Here is an 18,150-nt window from a genome sequence, read left to right on the forward strand (position 1 = left end):
TCATCAGCTAATTAAACATCAATAAGTTGTTTTTTTTTCCAAATATACGATCATAATATGCCGAAGCAGAGAATGCTCTTGCTGTTTATACAGTCTGTCTCTGATGTGCAGATTTCACCTTGTCTCTGGAATTCAGCTGTTTTGTCCATATTTGAACCAAGCCTATAATGAGGTTAGATGCGAAGAGGCCCTAGTGGAACCCAATCTGGGTGCCTGTTAACAGGTTATTGCTGAGTAAGTATCCTTGCCAACCTCTATCATCTGATGAATGGTGGTGGTGTGAGCTGGGTAATTAGTCTGATCAGATGTGTTTTGTTTCTTGTGTCCAGGACATACCTAGGCAATTTTCTACATGTTTGAGGAGATGCCAGTGTTGTAGCAGCACAGGAAGAACTTGGCTAGAATCACCGCATATTCTATAGCACAAGTCTTCAGGGTTACAGCTGGGATGTTGTCAACAGCCGTCCCTTCTGCATGCAGTGGTTGTTGATATCCTGTTCTCCTGCATTAAAGAGGCTATTATAAGTGCAAGTTTATATACAGTGTTAGTATGGAATGACCTAATGTTCTCATGCTCTGGTACCTGTTATCTGAGCCTCCTTTTCTGTTCCGTGATGGTCAAACACACTCCTGATAGTGGAAGGAGATGTGATGGCTTGCAGTCCCAGTGCTCTACTGCTACATGACTGATGTTGACCAAAGGTTCTACGATGAAGAGACAGGGGTGGCAACAGCTCAGCAGAGCATGCAATGTTGAGATCACTGAAAGATAATTTGAAACGTGGGCCCAGAGGGAGAACCAAGCTAAGATCAGGGAGCCCAGAATTTAAAAAAAAGGCTTCTTCAGCAGCAAGATGATTAAACACCAGAAAGAGTAAAGATATTTTATTTTTGCTGTGAAGTCCTTTGTCCATTTTCCCCGTACAATCATATGCTGATTTTTGAGTCGTCCTGCAGTTTAGTGAACAACATAATGGAAGCCATAACTACTGGAGTGCCTGGAAAATATTTAAGTTTTGCTTTTGGGAGTCTTTGTTGGATCCCTGAGGGTGGTCACTATCTGAGGTTCCTGGGTCTGCATTGCCCCACACAGCCATGAAATCTGAAACGGTCTCCACAAAAATTGGTAAGCTCGGAACGAAGGGGAGTTCATGGTGGGAATCAACTGGTAAGTTCCCAGCCTGAGCTTGATAGAGTTTTGCTAAGGGTTAGAGAATAGGGTTGAAGGGTATAATGGCTGCCTCCTACCCCCTATTGCAGTCAGAGGAACAAAAAGCTTTTATGATCCCTACTTTATCATCTATCTTGCACAGCACTGGCAGCCATGTGCAAGCAGAGTGCTGAGTGGAGGCCTCTCTGAGCCACAATGCCACAGGATCAATCATCCCTCCAAATTGTGTAGCTCCTCCGAGGTTCTGATTGTGCTCATTGTCCTACCAATACATGGACCTCCTCTGACAGATGTTTATTCCGAGCTCCGAGAAATAAAATGTAAAAGTATTCCACATGCCCATGGTTGGATATCTGAGGGTTTCCTCCAGTCCATACCTTCACCGTCCTCCCTAATTGCCGAGACACCGAATGGGTTCCTACTTGTCTTGGGTGTGAAAATGAGTCCAAGAGTGACTTGAAATCAATAAATTTGTGTACTGCCTTTACCCTCAAACATTCTAAAATGCTTCACAGAAGATAATTGAGCAAATGTTGACCTCAAACCATGTTGAAACAGGATCTTGGTCAAAGAGAGAGAGAGGTTTTAAGGGAGCAACTTGGAAGAAGAGTGAGAGGCAGAGAGATTTGGGGAGGGATTTGTATAGCTTCGAACGGAGGCAGCTGAAGGTGCAGCTGTTAGTGACAGAATAAAGGAGGCCAGGGACGTTGTAGGGGCCAGAATTGGGGAATGCAGAGATCTCCAAGGCTTCTCTCTAGTTAAAGCGCTGAACTAATTAACACTCCTAGCTGAGCACTGGATGATTTGATGGCAAATTGAGCAATGTTTCTGCAAATTGCACCTGCCCTGACGTGTCTTGTTTGCTGCCTGGTCTATAGTGTAATTTTGAAAAAAACAGCAATGTGATCATGACCAGATTCTGATGCTGATTTAAGGAACAAATGTTGGCCAGGACAACTTCCCTGCCTTTCCTCAGCATAGTGCCATGGAATCTTTTGTATTCAGCTGAGCAGACAGGTGGTGCCACAGTTTAATGACTCTCCTGGAAGGTGGTATCTACAACCATGCAGCACTCCCTCAGTAGTGTGTTTTGAACTCATGTTCTGGAATTGGTGACTTGGGTCATGATGCTACTAACTGAACCATGCCTGGCACTGACTAACTTTCATGCCCAGGTCCTGGCAAGCTTGGTGGTGCAATAGATTGCTCCCTAATTTGATGGGTAACTGGCAACTTCTTACAGCAAGCACTAAGTGGCTGGGACCCTTGTTATAGGGATAAAGGTGAAAATGGAGAATTACAGTGTACCTAATGCAAAACTAGTAACCTCCAATTGCTGGATGGGAGCTCTTTCAATTGCCACTGCTAATTTCAGTCACTGAAAAGCTGTTGGATGATTAAAGTGTTCAAGCTGCCCCGGGAGTCTCTGGGAGCCCATTGTGTGGCTGTGACAATGCTATTCAACATCAAGATAATTCACAGCACAACAGAAGAAAGGATATCATTCAGCAAGTTGGGAAGCTGAATAATGGTGGCGTCGGTGTGGGGGTGTGTGCAAGAGTGATCCGAATACACGGTGAGTCTGCCAGAGTTTGAGAGGCATGCGTGGTGTTGGAGCAGCCTGGCCCTGGCTGTGTGAACTCGCTCCAGGAGTTTGAGAGCAGCATGCCATGAGACCACAGCACAGTTGTCCCAGAGGGATCCACTGGGAATGGGCTTGAGGTATGAGCTGTGAGAGCAAGCTTCTGGAGAAATGGCTTTGGAACTGTGAGGCTGGGGGTTGAAGGTGAAGAGGGAGTGAAGGGGAACAACTGGAAATGGGATCAAGTAGTAAGTTGGAAAGTAACAGGGCATTCGTGCAATGGGTTAGCGAGCATGGAAAGCAATGGAGTAAGGGTCTGTATGTCACAACTCCTGGAATCCCTCACCTGTACCCCCTTCAACACACTCTTACTCCAAGATACCACTCAACCTGATCTTTTGTTTTTGACCTCACACTTGTGTGGAACTTGGAGCATTTCTGACATAAAATTGGATGCCATTTGCTACACACGAGGGTGATGTACAATATTAGAAGATATGGCACTTAAAGTTGCTGTTATATCCTTGGAGGAAAGGGCCAATGTCCGTGAGCACTGGATGAGGGGAAGACTCTGAGCATTGTGTTCCTCTCAGCTGGCCAGAGGTCCCTCCATTCTCTCCAGATATCTGGCAGAGGGAGGTCTTGTAGGGAAGAGGGAAGTCCATCGAGGGCAGTGGCTCCCATCTGAATGATAATCAAAGGCCAACAAGGGGGTAGAGGTCAGATATGGGGACAGCTTCTCGGCCTGTTATATCTGTTCAGGGTTAGACTTGGAACTGCAAGGGTCTGAGATTGGTAACAGTGTTCTCAAAATAAAGCTCTTCGGCCTGCACTTGGTTTACAATTCCTTAATTGCACGAAACCATTCAATGGCCAGTTTGGAGGTTTGTTGAGGGAGGAGTTCAGGGATATTTTGAGAGAGAACGATCACAGCCACAACCCAGTGACCAGAGGAGAGCAATGAATCCTCAAATGGACCCTGCAGGGTATCCTTCCTCTTTTCCTCTTGTGTTTTGGGGAGACAATGAAGGCCCCTGTTTAGCAATGAGACTTGCTGCGACAGTGACCATGAAAGAGGGGAGCTGGAGTAGACCATTCAGCCCATTGAGTCTGCTCTACGATTCAATGAGATTATGGCTGATCTGATCATCCTTAATTGTGACTTTCCTGCTTTATCTCCAAAACCCTAAGAATTGGAGGATCACCTCCAGGCCATGTCAGCACTAACAAAAGCATTCCCGGGAAAAATTATCCTTGGGTCAATTAACATTGGCTTCTGAAAACCTCTTGATGCTAGCTGTGTAAATATTGGAGATGATTTAAAAATTTATCTTGGCCTGGAGGACAGTAAACATCCTAACCTCGATGGCCCTCTGGAAAAACATTCCACCGATTCACTACCCTCAGAAATTCCTCCTCTTCTGTCTTCTAACTGGGAGACTCCTTACTATGAGACGGTGCCATCTGATGTGGGACTCTTGCACAAGGGGAAACAATTTCTCCACATCCACCAGCAGTGACTTATCTTTAAAATTCCTTTCAAAGGCTCTGTGGTTTCACCCTTCCGTCTTCATGTAAACTGTGACAGCCCTCCGATCCCTGCACTCCTCCAACTGTGGCTTTCAGGTTCATCGTTTAAATTCAAGTGTTGCTCAATTGGTGATCTCACTACCTTGTGGTTAAAGTGCTGAAACTCCCTGTCAGTCTTGAGGGTTTAAGCGGAACCCCCCCCCCCCCCACTCCCCCTTGAGGATCGTTCCTGCTCCAATTGGGGTAGCATAGCAGTAATCGGCAGCTCTTCAGAAGATGTAGGGAGGAAGTGAGGCCTTGTCTGTAGGCCCTCAGCAACTCAAGTGGTTAGCTGCCTGTGTCAGTGAGAGATTGGCTGGGTGTGGGTTGTTCATGGTGTCAGATCAATTGAACAACAGGCTTCAGTTGTCACGTTTGTGATAACAAGGTGTCTGGGAAAAAGACCTGGGTTTGGAATCCAGCCAAACAGCGTGAGATCGCCCTTCAAAAGACTTTCGCCATGACAACGCCCCTAGTGATGAATGGCTGCAGTTAATGGTTTTCCTCCATGATGCTTTGTGGTTTCAAAGCCCTCTGAAGATACAGCAGCTCCGCTGGTGTGGTTTGTGGGGCTGTTTCAATGCTGTGGGCTCCTGCACTGTCACAATTGCAGAAGTTCTGGCCTGCTGAGCTATGGGTGTGACTTGTCTCAGAGCCAGAGTGTACACTCTAAATGTTCCAAGCTTTTGTGCTGAATCAGAAATGCTAATGATTTGCGACGATTAGCTTCTAAGCTCTTGGGCACTTGTTCCTATTTTCCACCTTCCTTGCAGCTGCTGAACCCTCTTCTCCTTTTCCCAGATGCACTGCCTCAGTCAACTAGCTGCTTCCTGCCATTGTGCCTGGAGGTAAGCATGGGCTATTCAACTATAGGGAGCATTACGATGGAGGCCCAGTATCCACATCTGTGCTGGGAGGATTCACTCACTCTCTGCTGGTTGAGATCCTGGCTGTTATTTGTCCCCCTCCAGCGCAGTTGTGTTGCCAACCCTTCAGGACTTTGTTGGACTCTCTAGGAATTGGAGGATCATCTCCAGGCCATGTCAGCACTAACAAAAACATTCCCAGAAAAAATTATTCTTGGGTCAATTAACATTGGCTTCTGAGAACACCTCTTGATGCTAGCTGTGTAAATATTGGAGATGAGGTAGTGAGCAGTGGCAGGTCACTTGGATGATGGAGATGAGAACCTGACTTTCTGAACGGCTTCGGAATTGCATGTTTTGAGGATGGACAGCTGGTTCTGTGTAAAAGTGGTCGACTGTGTAAATGGCTGGAATGTGGGGTTCATGTAGTTAGAGTCATGAGGCTTTGTTCTTCAATGTGTCCATCAGCTGGCAAGGCAAGCAAAGGATACATCTGTCATGAAGCAGTGGGGCATTTCAAGACTTGGGGCATGTTGTAAAGGTGAGAGGAGAAAGATTTTAAAGACAAGGGGGGTGCAATTGTTTTTTTTAAGTGGAGCGGTGATAGATGTGGATACAGTTACAACATTTAAGACCTGTATTTATTTAAATGAATAAGAAATATTTGAAGAGACGTAGATCATGCATAAGCAAATAGGCCTAGTTTAGTTTGGGATTATGGGTCTGGTTGGACCAAGGAGTCTATTTCCATGCTGGTTGTCTCTGACGACTTTGGCACTGCCCTGGGATCTTCCAGAGTTTTGTCTCAGAGGGGTGCATTTCCCTGCTGAGCTGTTGCAGGAATTCACTGCTTTTATGAGGCTGTAGGACCTGTTTCTGGATTGGGTAAAGGAGGGAGGGTGCTGTGGTCACTGTTTAACCCTCACTCATTCACTCCCTGCCTTTTAACCATGTTTTTGCGACTGTGTTTGCATGACATTGTTTAACTGGGCTTGCATATTGTCACTCGATATAAAGCTGTTACCATCAAGCCTAATATAAATATTATCATTTAATTATACAAAGTTCATTTTTTTCGTATTACAAGAGATGTGCATAACTAACATGGGTCATACACATTCAGAATGTTCAAGGCCATTCATTTGAAGGAAGAGTTGCATTTACATAGTACCATTCCCGACTTCCAGATGCTTAAATACTTTAAAAAGGATGAATTATTACTTCTGTAATTTCATCTTGGCTGTATTATTAGGACTGGGACCTTTTTAACGAGCTGACTAAGTAATATTAATTAGTCAAGACACTAGAGAATTTTGCTACTGATCTTTGAATGAGTGCTGTACAGTCTTTTTACTAGCCACCTAATAGGTTTATGTCTCCCCTCCAGAGGCTGATAACTCCTTCTGTGCAGCTGTACTTACGTAGACCTCTATTTGTAGAATATATTTTAATGTCAGTGGCCGTCTTGTTAGTATCTAACTGCTTTAGTGATGGTAAATATTTAGGAGGTCAAGATGAGAAGGCGCTTGTATTAAAATGAGTATAAAGAAGAGTGGGTGATACATGGCTCAGTGGTTAGTACTGCTGCCTCAGTGCCAGGGACCCACTTCGATGCCACTCTCGGGTGACTGACTGTGTGTGGAATTTGAACGTTCTCCCTGTGTCTGTGTGGGTTTCCTCCAGGTGCTCCAGTTTCCTCCACAGTTCAAAAATGTGCAGTTTAGGTGAATTGGTCGTGCTAAATTGTCCATAGTGGCCGGAGATGTGCAGGCGCAGGATAGGGTTGGGTGGGATGCTGTTGGAGGGTCAGTGTGGACTCGATGGGCTGAATGGCCTGCTTTCACACTGTGTGTAGGGATTCTATGAAGAGCCTTTCAGAAGGAAGGACAGTGAATTTGAATGGGACAGAAAACTGCGCGAGTAAATAATGAAGCTCTTCCAAATACTCTAAATATGAATAGTTTCTCATCAACCTGTTGAAAATGCCCATTCTGTGCAATTGAAGATTTTCCACAGGGTCCACTTGGCCCCAGACTGCCTCGCAAAATTAAAAGTGGGTGCACCTCCAATGTGTCCTTAACATGAAGTGAGCGTGGGCATGCTCCCTCATTGTCTTTGGTCCTGCCACAGACAGTGGGCATGCTGGAGTGCTGTGGCAGGCGAAATAGAGAAGGCCTTGGGGACGGAGATGGCGATGGACCCGGTATCTCCTCTTCTTAGCTTTGCTAATTCATTTTTTCATTAGATGCACACAAAAAAAAGGCTTTTCAGTGTCCTCACTTTTTGTGCAAGAAAGAACATTCTGTTCAGGTGGGTGTCTGAAAATTCCCCCCGGGGCTGTCAGGCTGGCGCAAACTAGCCATGGAACACATTCCCCACGCCCCTTTGCCTTAGACTTTCTCACTAGCATGGTGCACCATAAAATCGAGAACTTTTATAGGATACGGTGTCCCTTTTTGGACTATTTGGTACAGATTTGTCCACCATACTAATAAGAGCCTTTATATAGCCATGGCAATTCTATTTAATGAATCTGGTATCCAGAGAGGAAGAACTACGAACATATGAATATGTATAAACTTATGCACTCTGATCGAGGGCTGTTGCTTTGTTTCATTGAGCTTTTATTATGGTGGTGATTATTAATGTTAAGATTCTGCTTTGTTTTTGGTTTAGTTATTAGCTATTATTTATTTAGCTACGTAATTAGTGGTGTTTTTTTTAACATTGGTTTGAATTGTTTGGTTTTGTATATGTTGTTATATTCAAGAATTTATTTTTCCCCCCAAAAATTTTAAAAATCTGTTCAAAACTGTTTTTACGCCCTTCTGGGGCAGGGTGGACTTGGGTCAGAGGTCGGAGCACTATCACTGTGGTGGGCCTCCTGGATTAGAGATGGGAACACTACCACTGCGTCACAAGAATCCTTAGAGCCAGTAGGCTTGGAGTCCATCTAACACACCCAGCTCTGATGCCTCCCACAGTGTCTTCTAACCAGTGAAAGGTTTTCAAGAGCAAACTTACATAAACACAAAACTGGGGTTACTTGCAAACTAAGTTGGTTGCAGCCATTCTACAATTGACCCCGACATTGTCCCCTCGGCAGAAATTCCTGCCTGTGATTTTTATTCCTATTTGTCTCTACTTTATTGAAAGAGGTTGGGATTATATCTGTCTGCCTCTCTCAATTGAATGGTACCTTGTTTGCTGTCTACCTTCATGTTAAAGAATAAATGTGTGGTATACAGAGCGGAGGTGGTAGAGCAAGGCTTTTTTTTTTTAAGGAGTGTCTTGACTTTTGTTTTTGAGGCTGGCATAGGAGCAGAATAACTTTAGGAAATTTTAAAATGCAGAATTTTTTTAAAGACTTAAAGTTCCAATCTCAATCCGTTTTATTCCCCCCTCAGGCAAAACGCAAATTGGACCTGGAAGGCAGCGGTCATCAGTATTTACCGGAATTTCGAACTCCGAAAGGCAAAGGCAAAATGCCGGCCAGAATACCCAGTCCGAAAAGTGAGAATATGTCGTTGTGGTGGGTCACAGTGAAAAAGGGAGGACTTTCCAGGCTCTGTGCAAACCGTGGTGGAATTGAGCTCCCTTAAGTTGATTGATCTGGATTTGTGGGGAACTGATATTTAGGACTTGTTTGTAGCTTCTGTTCTCTCCTCTGTCTCAAGCGAAGAGAGAGACAGCAGTAATTATCCAGAGTTTCCGATCTTGATCACTAGACTTCACTCCCTTTGGAAAGGGCTGGGCTGAAGAGACTTACAAGGAGCTGTGTTGTTGAATAGGCTACCCTTGTTCAGTCTAAACTGCTAGATGAGGTCGGCTGGAACTAACACAGCTACTCTGCTGGGGCCTATTGCCCTCCGGTGAAAACAGAGTTGAGAGGACTTATCCCACCCTGCCATAGCTTTCCACAACTCACTCAATCCTCCCTAGCCAATGGTCATCTCCACTGTAAGCATCTACCCACAACAATTTGTCTTGAAATGGACTATTTTTAGGCTCCAGTTATTGAGTGGCCATCAGCTATCATTTTTTTTTTCCAAGTGTCTAGAAGTGGTATTGAGGTCAAGGGACCTCCATTATAACAGACTGGAGAAGCAGGGAATGCAAGCCCAAGATGGGACCCTGAGAGGTTTCCTGGCCGGTTCAACAAGGAGCTCCATTGGTGAGGAGTTTGGTTATTACAGCACACCAACATGGGGTAATTGGCCAAAGAAACAGACCAGAGCTGAACAGAAAAGCTTTACAGTGACACATGACCTGAAATGCGCTGCCTGAAGGGGTGGTGGAAACTTTCAATCATAACCTTCAAAAGGATGTGTAAAGTTAGCTGGGTCCTGGGAAAAGAGCAGGATGTGAGACTAACCAGAGTGACGATGGACTGAATGGCCTTTTCTGAGCTTTATTCTTGTAAATGTTGATATTTTGCTGCCTTGTCTGTGTGAAATCCTCTCTCTCGTATCTGAACTCTAGAGAGTACAAGCCCAGTCTCCTCCATCTTTCCTCCATGCTGTCACCTCAGGAATTAATCAAATGAATCTCCATTGCACTCTGTGGGACATCCTTCCTTGGGTCAGGCCTAAAAATGCACCCACTGCTCCAGGTGTAAGCTCACCAAAGCACTATACAACTGAAGCAAGACCTTCTCTACACCCGTACTGAAACCACCTTGCACTGAAAGCCACTGTTCCACCTGCTTTCCTAAATGTTTGCTTGTTGATTTTATGAACTTCCTTATCTCTCTCCTTCTCTGATGTTTTCTCTGCCTGCGTTAATGCAGTGTGGTGTTTTATTTTTAATTGCCGCTCACAGCTCCCAAGTCTCCCGGGGAGAAGACTCGATATGACACCTCGCTTGGACTTCTGACCAAGAAGTTTGTCCATCTCCTCAGCGAGTCTCCAGATGGTGTCCTGGACCTGAACCGAGCAGCGGAGGTCCTCGAAGTCCAGAAGAGGCGAATTTACGATATCACCAACGTTCTGGAAGGAATTCAACTCATCCGGAAAAAATCCAAAAACAACATTCAGTGGATGTAAGTTGTTCCTTGCCCTCTGGGCTTTTCCAAATGACCACAGCCTTCAACTTGTGATTGAGTTTCTGAACAACTGGTGAGTCATTGCTCACTCAACGTGGACAGCCCTATGGACGTTTGCAATATCCAAATACGTTGTGGGCCCAATGTCCCCGTTGGTCACTTGATATTGGAACTGGGTCAATCATCGTGGTGCCTAATGTGAGACCGTTTCCTCTCCCAACAATTGACTGAGCATATCCCTTGCCAATAAGCCATTGGCATGGCCCATAATGGAACATGGTCTCTTTTCCTTTATGTAATTATTGAAAGAGGTCAGTGAGGCAAAGGGGGCCATACTCATGTCCAAAGATTACCTTGAGAATTGTATGGTGTCCACATCCCTGTCTTCAGTCACAATTTCACCTGCCTTTTGTCCCGCCTGTTAGAATTGGGAGTGGGAAGGGGTTAATATCTCCAACCTATCCAAACAATTACCACCTTACCAGCCCTTTGGCGAATTGGAGACTGAGCAGACTATTCCTTAACTAATTGGTTGATTCTCCAAACCAATCAAGCAGCTTATTCCCTGGCTCCAGGTTTTCTAAAGTTACATATAAGCAAAACTCTTCAGAGGAAAATTTTAAAAACAATGGTTTAATCCCTGCGTGATACTTCTGCATAAACTTTGATTACAGCAGTATCTTGAGAATTAATTTTCAATTCCAGTGTTTAGGAGTTTCTGGGGAATTTTGGAAGGTTGCAGTGACTTGTTAAGGCTTTTTTCTTGTGGATATTAATAGCACCATCATCATCTCCGATTGTGATGTTCCTTCCTTTGCCTCCTGTTTTATTTTAAAACAGAACTTGGTGCTTAGGATCAGCGACACCTCCAAGAGAGCCCTAAGCTCCAGGTTGCAGAAATGGAGCTCACTCACTCACTCTATCGCTCGCTCACTGACTCTGCCTTCCTTTCCACAGGGGCCGCAGTCTGTTTGAAGACACATCGGTGGTGGCGAAGCAGCAGTGCCTCAGGCAGGATCTGACTGATCTCATGAGGAAGGAGCGCTCCCTTGACGACCTCATCCAGAACTGCAGCACGCAGCTGAAAATGCTGACAGATGATGAGGAAAATCAGAGATATCCTTCCATGTGTTAAGTATTCTGTTCTGCATATCTCACTAATGAGTTGCATCTCTATCCCAATGGTGGAGTTATGTCCCGTATCATTGTGTCTCTTCCTCGTCTTCGATCTGCCCTTTTTGTTTTAAAAATTTCTATCATCCCAACATCAAAAGCAGATGTATCTGGTCATTAGTCCTCCCTGTTGTTAGTGAGAGCTTGCCGTGTGCACACTAGCTGCCCTGTTTCCGATTTGGCCATGGTGACTACACTTCAAAAAACCCCTCCGTGCCTGTGAAGTTGCTTTGGGATATGCTCAATTTGTGGAAGGCGCTAAATGAATGCAGCTCCTCTCTTGAGTCTTCCAGGAGCCTTGCCTCATGGCTTTGTTCAGGCATAGGGAGTGTTGATCGTAGCGATTGAGTGGTTCAGTCTGGGAGATCCGAGGGGGTGCTGTGTGAGTCTACAGCCTCTTGCGAGCCTCACTTGCCTCCTGCCTGTCAATCTCCTCCAGGTGGAATTGGCCATTGCTGGGTGAGGCTTTGTGACATTGTGTGTGTCTTTGGAATCATTCTGTTCATTTCCACCTTGACCTGTGCTCACGCTAGCCTATGTCACATACCAAGATATTCGCTCAATTGACAGCTTCCAGGACCAGACAGTGATCGCGGTGAAAGCACCACCGGAGACAAGGCTAGAGGTGCCCGATGTCTGTGAGGTAAGGCATGCTGTCCTTCCTGATCTCTCCATCCCCTGTGGTTCACCCCAACGCCCGTGGGTTGGGTTGTGGTTTCAACTCCCATTCAGTAACTTGCACACACATGCATGGTGGCCACACCAATGCAGCATAGAAGGAATGGTGCACTGCCAGATATTCTGTGGAAGCTCTGTATGCCATCTTGGGTTTCTAGAAGGTTCCAGGGTGCCTTTTTTGTTTTAAGAAGCTTCAGGGAGATTTCCTTCAGTCAACATTTAAAACCACATTTCTGCTCGCATTGCTGTTTGGGAGAGTTGGTTATGTAAATTGGCTTGTGTGGTCCATACATTCCAACAATGGCTACATGCTCAAGTAATTTCCAAACAATTGGAATCTAAGACATTGACTGCAATGTGGTTTGGAATATCACCATAAAATAGCTTTGAAATATTATCACTGTTAGTGTTTTCATCAGCAGTGTGTTAATAATTGGGACACAGCATAGCAGTAACCTCAGGTTCATGTTCTGGCATTGTTGGTTTGAATCACACTTACAGATGGTGCAATTTGAGTTCAATACAAATCTGGAATGAAGTTAGTTTAATGGCGATCATGTAACCATTGTCAAGTATTGTATCAGCTATCTGGTTCACTATTGTTCTTTCTCACGAAGAGAATCTGGTGTCTTTACGTGGTCGGATATCAATGTGACTCCAAACCCACAGCAGTATGGTTGATTCAGAACTGCCCTCTGGACAATTAGGAATGGGCAATATATGCTGGCTGGGTCAGTGAAGCTCATGTCCCATCAATGAATACAAACAATTAACTTTATTTATATAGACATTGGCCCAAGAATTCAGAAAGATGCCACACAAAACTGAGTCGGTTGCTGAAGCCGAATTAAAGCAATGGTTTTATGGATTAGCATGATCCTCCGACCTCAAGGTTTGCTGTAAACAGGGCATCCGTGACTAAGCTGTCATTAAGAGAGTGGGGACCTGGAAGAGGGTTAGATGCTAGTGGCCATGCAAAGCATTGGATGAGACAGTGGCTTCACTTTTTGTGATGGGGGTGAGAGGGGGAGGTAAGTGAAATCAGTTGATGACCCTCTCTATTGGAGGAATTTACTCCACGAGAGAAGGTTAGTGGATGATCTGAATGATGTTTCTGTCCTGGGTGTTTGAAAGGAAAGAGAGAAATCTTTCTTGGTTGGTCAGGGAGTCTAGGACAAGGTGACCTTAAAATACGAACTTGGTGATTTGAGGAAGACCCTTTCTGTCCAAGCACAGACATGTTTGTTCTATTCTCCCACGCTGTTCTCTTGCTCAGAAGCTTGAAGACCCTGAACTCACTGACTAGAGACCTGGCTCGTTTCTCTAACTGCTAGACTTGCTCAACATTTCCAGCACTTAGCTTCTCTCCCAAACAGAAAACAGTAAAATGCTTCTTCAGAAATTGTGACTCCCTTTTCCTGAGAAAAGGCAGCTGAAGCTTGCTGAATTAATAGTTTTCAAAGTGTGGTCCATAGGTCTTTGTTAGGCATAGGTGTGAAATGATACACTTTAACCACGATCCCCCGAATCGTGATAACTGAATGACACCACCTGATCCAAACTTAACGAGTGGAGACTTAATTTAGTTTATAAATCTCCCTCGGGGCTGTTGTAGTGCTGTGGTTGTGTCCCTGCCTCTGAGCCCTGAGGCCCAGGTTTAAGAGTTGTGTAAGAACAAGTTGATTAAAAATATCTATAAACTTTTCTAAACCAGGCAAAGTGCTCTGGGACCACCTAGTGGCCAGGGATGGAGCTACACTGTTATGGCAGATGCCAATTGTGTAAGTTTAGAATTTGCAATATCAAAACCAGTGCATCCTTGAAATTCAAAATGTGCACTTTTTTTGTATGTAACTATTTCTCTCATGCTCTGACACCTGTTCCACCTCCACCCCTCCCCAGAATATACACAACTCTCTGAGCACCTGCCTCACCACTCCTCTATCTCCTACAACCCTCTGACCTCTGAACTCCTCCATTCTGGCCTTTTATGCATCTGCTTTGTTTATTTTGCTTCGCCATTAGCGACAGTGCCTAAACTCTCACTGCTCTCCCTGGACTCTCTCTGCTTCTGTCTCCTCCTTTAAAGATGCTCCTTTAAAATCTCCCTCCCGGCTATTCTTTCGGTCACCTGTCCTGGTGTAATGTGACCTGGCAGCCTTTTTTGTTTTAGCATCGTTCCTGTGGACCATCTAGGAATAGTTTTCCATTCAAATGTCCCCATTAAATTGCAAGATGTTGTCGAAACACCTCATTGGTGCCACCTACACGAATTAACTAGTACTGCAGGGATTGTCACACATTGAAAGTCTAATGTTGGGTGGAATCAGCTGATCTCTAACTTCCGAGATTGACCAGCACTGTGTACTCCTTTTAGCAGGAGAACCTGCAGATTTACCTGAAGAGCACTAACGGTCCAATCGAGGTGTACCTTTGTCCAGAGGAAGCAATGGAGGAAAACAGCCCAATGAAGTACAGCACACCTAAGAAGGAGGAGGGTGCTGTCTCTGCAATTCTCCCAAAGGTTGAACCGGGGACACGTGCTCCAGTCCAGAGTGAAACAGAATGTCCGAAAATTGCCTGCAAACTTGAAATTAAGGAGGAAGGTAATTCGATGTGGGAGGAAATCCTGGAGTCATCCACTTCAGGCCTGGGCAAGCGAGTTTGGGATTGTTTTGTAAAACAGAAGGGCAGAGTGGTTGAGACAATCTTTGTAACAAACTAATGTAAGCAACAATTCCTAGGCTTGTCCACCAGAGCAGGACTAGGCTGTTTGGCACTTGAAGCATATGCTGCCATTCATTAGGGGTCTTTGCTCATCTGGTTTTCACACATTTCTACCTTCCTGCTGATGCCCACCCTTCCCCCTAAGCACGGACTCCCTTGTAGAACAAGAATCTGACTTTTCTAGTCTTAAATTCAGCAATCTAGCCCTAGGGAGAGAAACTAGGGACCATCAGAAAAGAGATTCCCCCTCATCAGTGTCTTAAATGGGAGACCCCCTCTGGTTAAAATTTGCCCACTCCCTCATTCGGTGCAATATACTTTCAGTATCTACCTTGTCGAGCCTCTTCAGCATCTTGTTTCAATAAGATTGGCCTTCTAAACTTCAATGGGTGTATGCCCAATCTTTCTTTATAAGGCAACCTGTTCATCACCGGAATGTGCCTAGTGAACAGTTTCCAAGTTTTAAGAAGACCAGTGATGTCTAGACACAGTCTTGTCAACACCCTGCCCAGTGGGAGCAAGTCTTTCCTGCTTTTTAGACTTCATTTCCTTGCAGTTAAAGTCAGCATTGCAAAAGCTAGTGGAATGTTGACTTTTATTGCAAGAGAGCTGGATTAACATGGGGTGGAGGTTTGTTAGTATAACCAGACCTTTAAGAGTCCTTTGGGCAGTTAAGAGGTTGCACCTTCTAAAGGATGTATTGGTGCTGGATGGGGATTCTCACAACGATGCAGTAAGTAACAGTTAAGTTGTAAACAGCTTGCATAGACTAGGCTTCTTGTTTTCGCTCGCATACGGACGATTGGGCCATTTCGGTGTCGATTGATTTAAAGGAACGGATCAGGAAGTTGGAGAGGAATTACAGTGGGAGGCACGGTGGCCCAGTCGTCAGCACTGCTGCCTCACAGTGCCAGGTACATGGGTTCGGTTCCACCCTTTGTGCAAACTGCACACAGACATTTGCCTTTCTCCCTGTGGTTTTCTGTCTGTTGCTCTGGTTTCCTCCCACAGTCCAAAGCTGTGCAGGTTAGGTGGATTGGCCATGGGAAATAAATAGGGTAGGGGCTGGGTCTGGGTGGGTTGCTGTTCAGAGAGTGTGAACTGCCTGCTTCCACACTGTAGGGATTGTATTTTCTCTAACGAGAATCTTGGACAAAGGTAAGGCTGTATAAAATTCGAGTTAGACCATTTGTGCGGGGTGTCAAAGTATTTCTTCACAAAGGCAGAAAATGGGAAATCTTATAACAAAATGCTGTTAAGGCAAGATGTTGTTGAAAATTTTAAAACTTGTAGATTTAATGTGCGGTAAAGATTAATGTGTTGAGGCGTAGAGGGACAGATGACTCCTCTTCTGTGCTGCCTCAATCTGTGATTGATTTTATGAAGGTGGGTGGCTGAACAGTATCGAGGGGCTGAACAGCCTGGTGCTATCTATTTAACGGTACTAGGTTCTGCCGAATTAATTCATGTCTTTCCACTCTCTCTCGTAGTTCCAGATGACCTGAAGCCAGTTTTGCCGAGCTCGCTGCTGGACTGTGAGGATGGGGTGCTCGGCCTGTCACATCACCTCCTCCAGCAGACAGAGGACCAACTCCCCTCCACGTCCTATGGCGATACCCCTTTTGTCAGCTTCTCACCGCCCTTGGACCGGGAGGATTACCTGTGGAGCCTAGAGGATGGCGAAGGGGTCAGTGACCTCTTTGACTCCTATGACCTTGATGAGCTGCTGCGTAACTAGTCCATTTGACCCTACGACATCCCACCCCCACCCTCAGATCCCCTGCTCCATCAAAGGCTCCATCTTCCTGAAGGTGATGAATGACTTTTAGAGAGAAGGCGTTCGCTCCCAACGGTCTACCCATGAATGTTTCAAGGGGCAATAGCGGACTTCTTGCTGATGTCGTCAAGGCATCTTGGGAGTTAGCAGGAGCGTGATGATCCCAGTGTCTGGAATCACAGGGATTGGCTGTGGGAGCCGGGAGGAACGTGCAGAGGATCTGCTCCTTGTGACTTGTAGTCTGTGCTGCCTTGAGTTTGGAATGGGGCTGTGTCAAAGAGGGAGTCTCGCCACTCTGTCACTGTTGACATGTTTGTTGCTGGTTTTATCAAATTTGACTGTATTGATGCTCAGTCATTTCAGGCCCAGTTTACAATTCGTGACAAATTTTGAGGTGAGCAATGGGGCAGGCAATGCAATATGTTGGGCTGCCTTTCCCTGTCACCACTAGTTTTAAAATAAGCCTTGCCCTCCGATCTTCCTCACGTTTTATAGATTTTGGGTGAGTCATCTGTCTTTTATTCCCAGCTTTCTTACTCCCCTGCCTTTGAGCTGTGTGAATGTTACTCTGGCTCCACTTGAAAACAATGAAATACATCACTAACCATTACCCTATTGTATTGCACTGTGCCCCTTCCATAGTTTGTACCTGTCTTTGTCTTGTTTCCAATTAGTGCGCTCGCTTCCAGAGGGATCATGTGGAGGTAGGTTTAGGATTTGTGGGTTTTGCATGGTGGATTTCACTTTGCTCCATTATCTCCTCTGGCTCCTGAGTTTCTGCCATTGGTCTTTCGCGTGACCCAGCATGTTGGCTTTTGTTTACAAAGCTTGTAGTTTTTTGGGTCCCCAGAATAGGGTAATCTGTAAAATCGTCAGAGACTGAGCACAGGATTTACTTCGCTCTTATATGCAATTCCCAGGAAATCAAAATATGAGTTGTTTTTTTTTCCCCCAAGTCCTGTTTTCTGATTTGGGAGCTTTGGAAACTGGGCTCAGCCGCCTCTCCCAGACTGTGAGTGGGTAGATGTTGGATGCAGCCTGGGTTGAATCAGTAATTAGAAAGTGAATTTGAGATCACCATCCAATCAGCCACGATCTAATCGAATGGGAAAGCAGACCTGGCTCAAGGGGCCCAATGGCCTGCTCCTTCAAATTCTTGTGTTCTTTACAATTTCATCCCCAGTGTGGGTTAGTCCCATTTGGCCCATACCCCTCTAAACCTTTCCATTCCATGTGCCTGTCTAATTGTATTTTAAATGTACCCAACTCCACCACTTCCTCTGGCAGCTTGTTCCATACATGCACCACCCTCTCCATGAGAAAGTTGCTCCTCAGGTCCCTTTCTAAATCTTTTCCCCTCTCACCTTTAAACCTATGCCCTCTTGTTTTGGTCTTCCCTCCCCTATAATTCACCATATGCATGGCCCTTTATGATTTTATAAATCTCTGTAAGGTCACCCCTCCGCTCCAGGGAAAAAGACGTGTACTACGCACAGCCCTCTAAGCTCTGAGAAATTTAGAAGGAATGTTGCAGGTGAGGGTGACTAGGCTCTGAGAGGTGGG

General features: G+C 45.3%; 1 protein-coding gene across 2 annotated transcripts in view; it reads left to right on the forward strand.

The window, feature by feature from the left end:
- The window catches only part of e2f2 (E2F transcription factor 2), a 44,659-nt gene extending 26,806 nt beyond the window's left edge, over positions 1-17,853 (forward strand). The window contains exons 2-7 of one of the 2 annotated variants that reach the window (XM_043717574.1): positions 8,596-8,701; positions 10,010-10,229; positions 11,190-11,348; positions 11,934-12,048; positions 14,461-14,689; positions 16,301-17,853. In XM_043717574.1, coding sequence (XP_043573509.1) covers positions 8,596-8,701; positions 10,010-10,229; positions 11,190-11,348; positions 11,934-12,048; positions 14,461-14,689; positions 16,301-16,548 — 1,077 coding nt within the window. In that variant the 3' untranslated portion in view covers positions 16,549-17,853. The remainder of the gene's footprint in view (positions 1-8,595; positions 8,702-10,009; positions 10,230-11,189; positions 11,349-11,933; positions 12,049-14,460; positions 14,690-16,300) is intronic. The other variant, XM_043717575.1, reaches the window with a different exon arrangement.
- Positions 17,854-18,150: the final 297 nt, after the last annotated feature.

Source organism: Chiloscyllium plagiosum, chromosome 27 (genome assembly GCF_004010195.1).
Source record: "Chiloscyllium plagiosum isolate BGI_BamShark_2017 chromosome 27, ASM401019v2, whole genome shotgun sequence".
In the NCBI taxonomy this organism is placed as follows: domain Eukaryota; kingdom Metazoa; phylum Chordata; class Chondrichthyes; order Orectolobiformes; family Hemiscylliidae; genus Chiloscyllium; species Chiloscyllium plagiosum.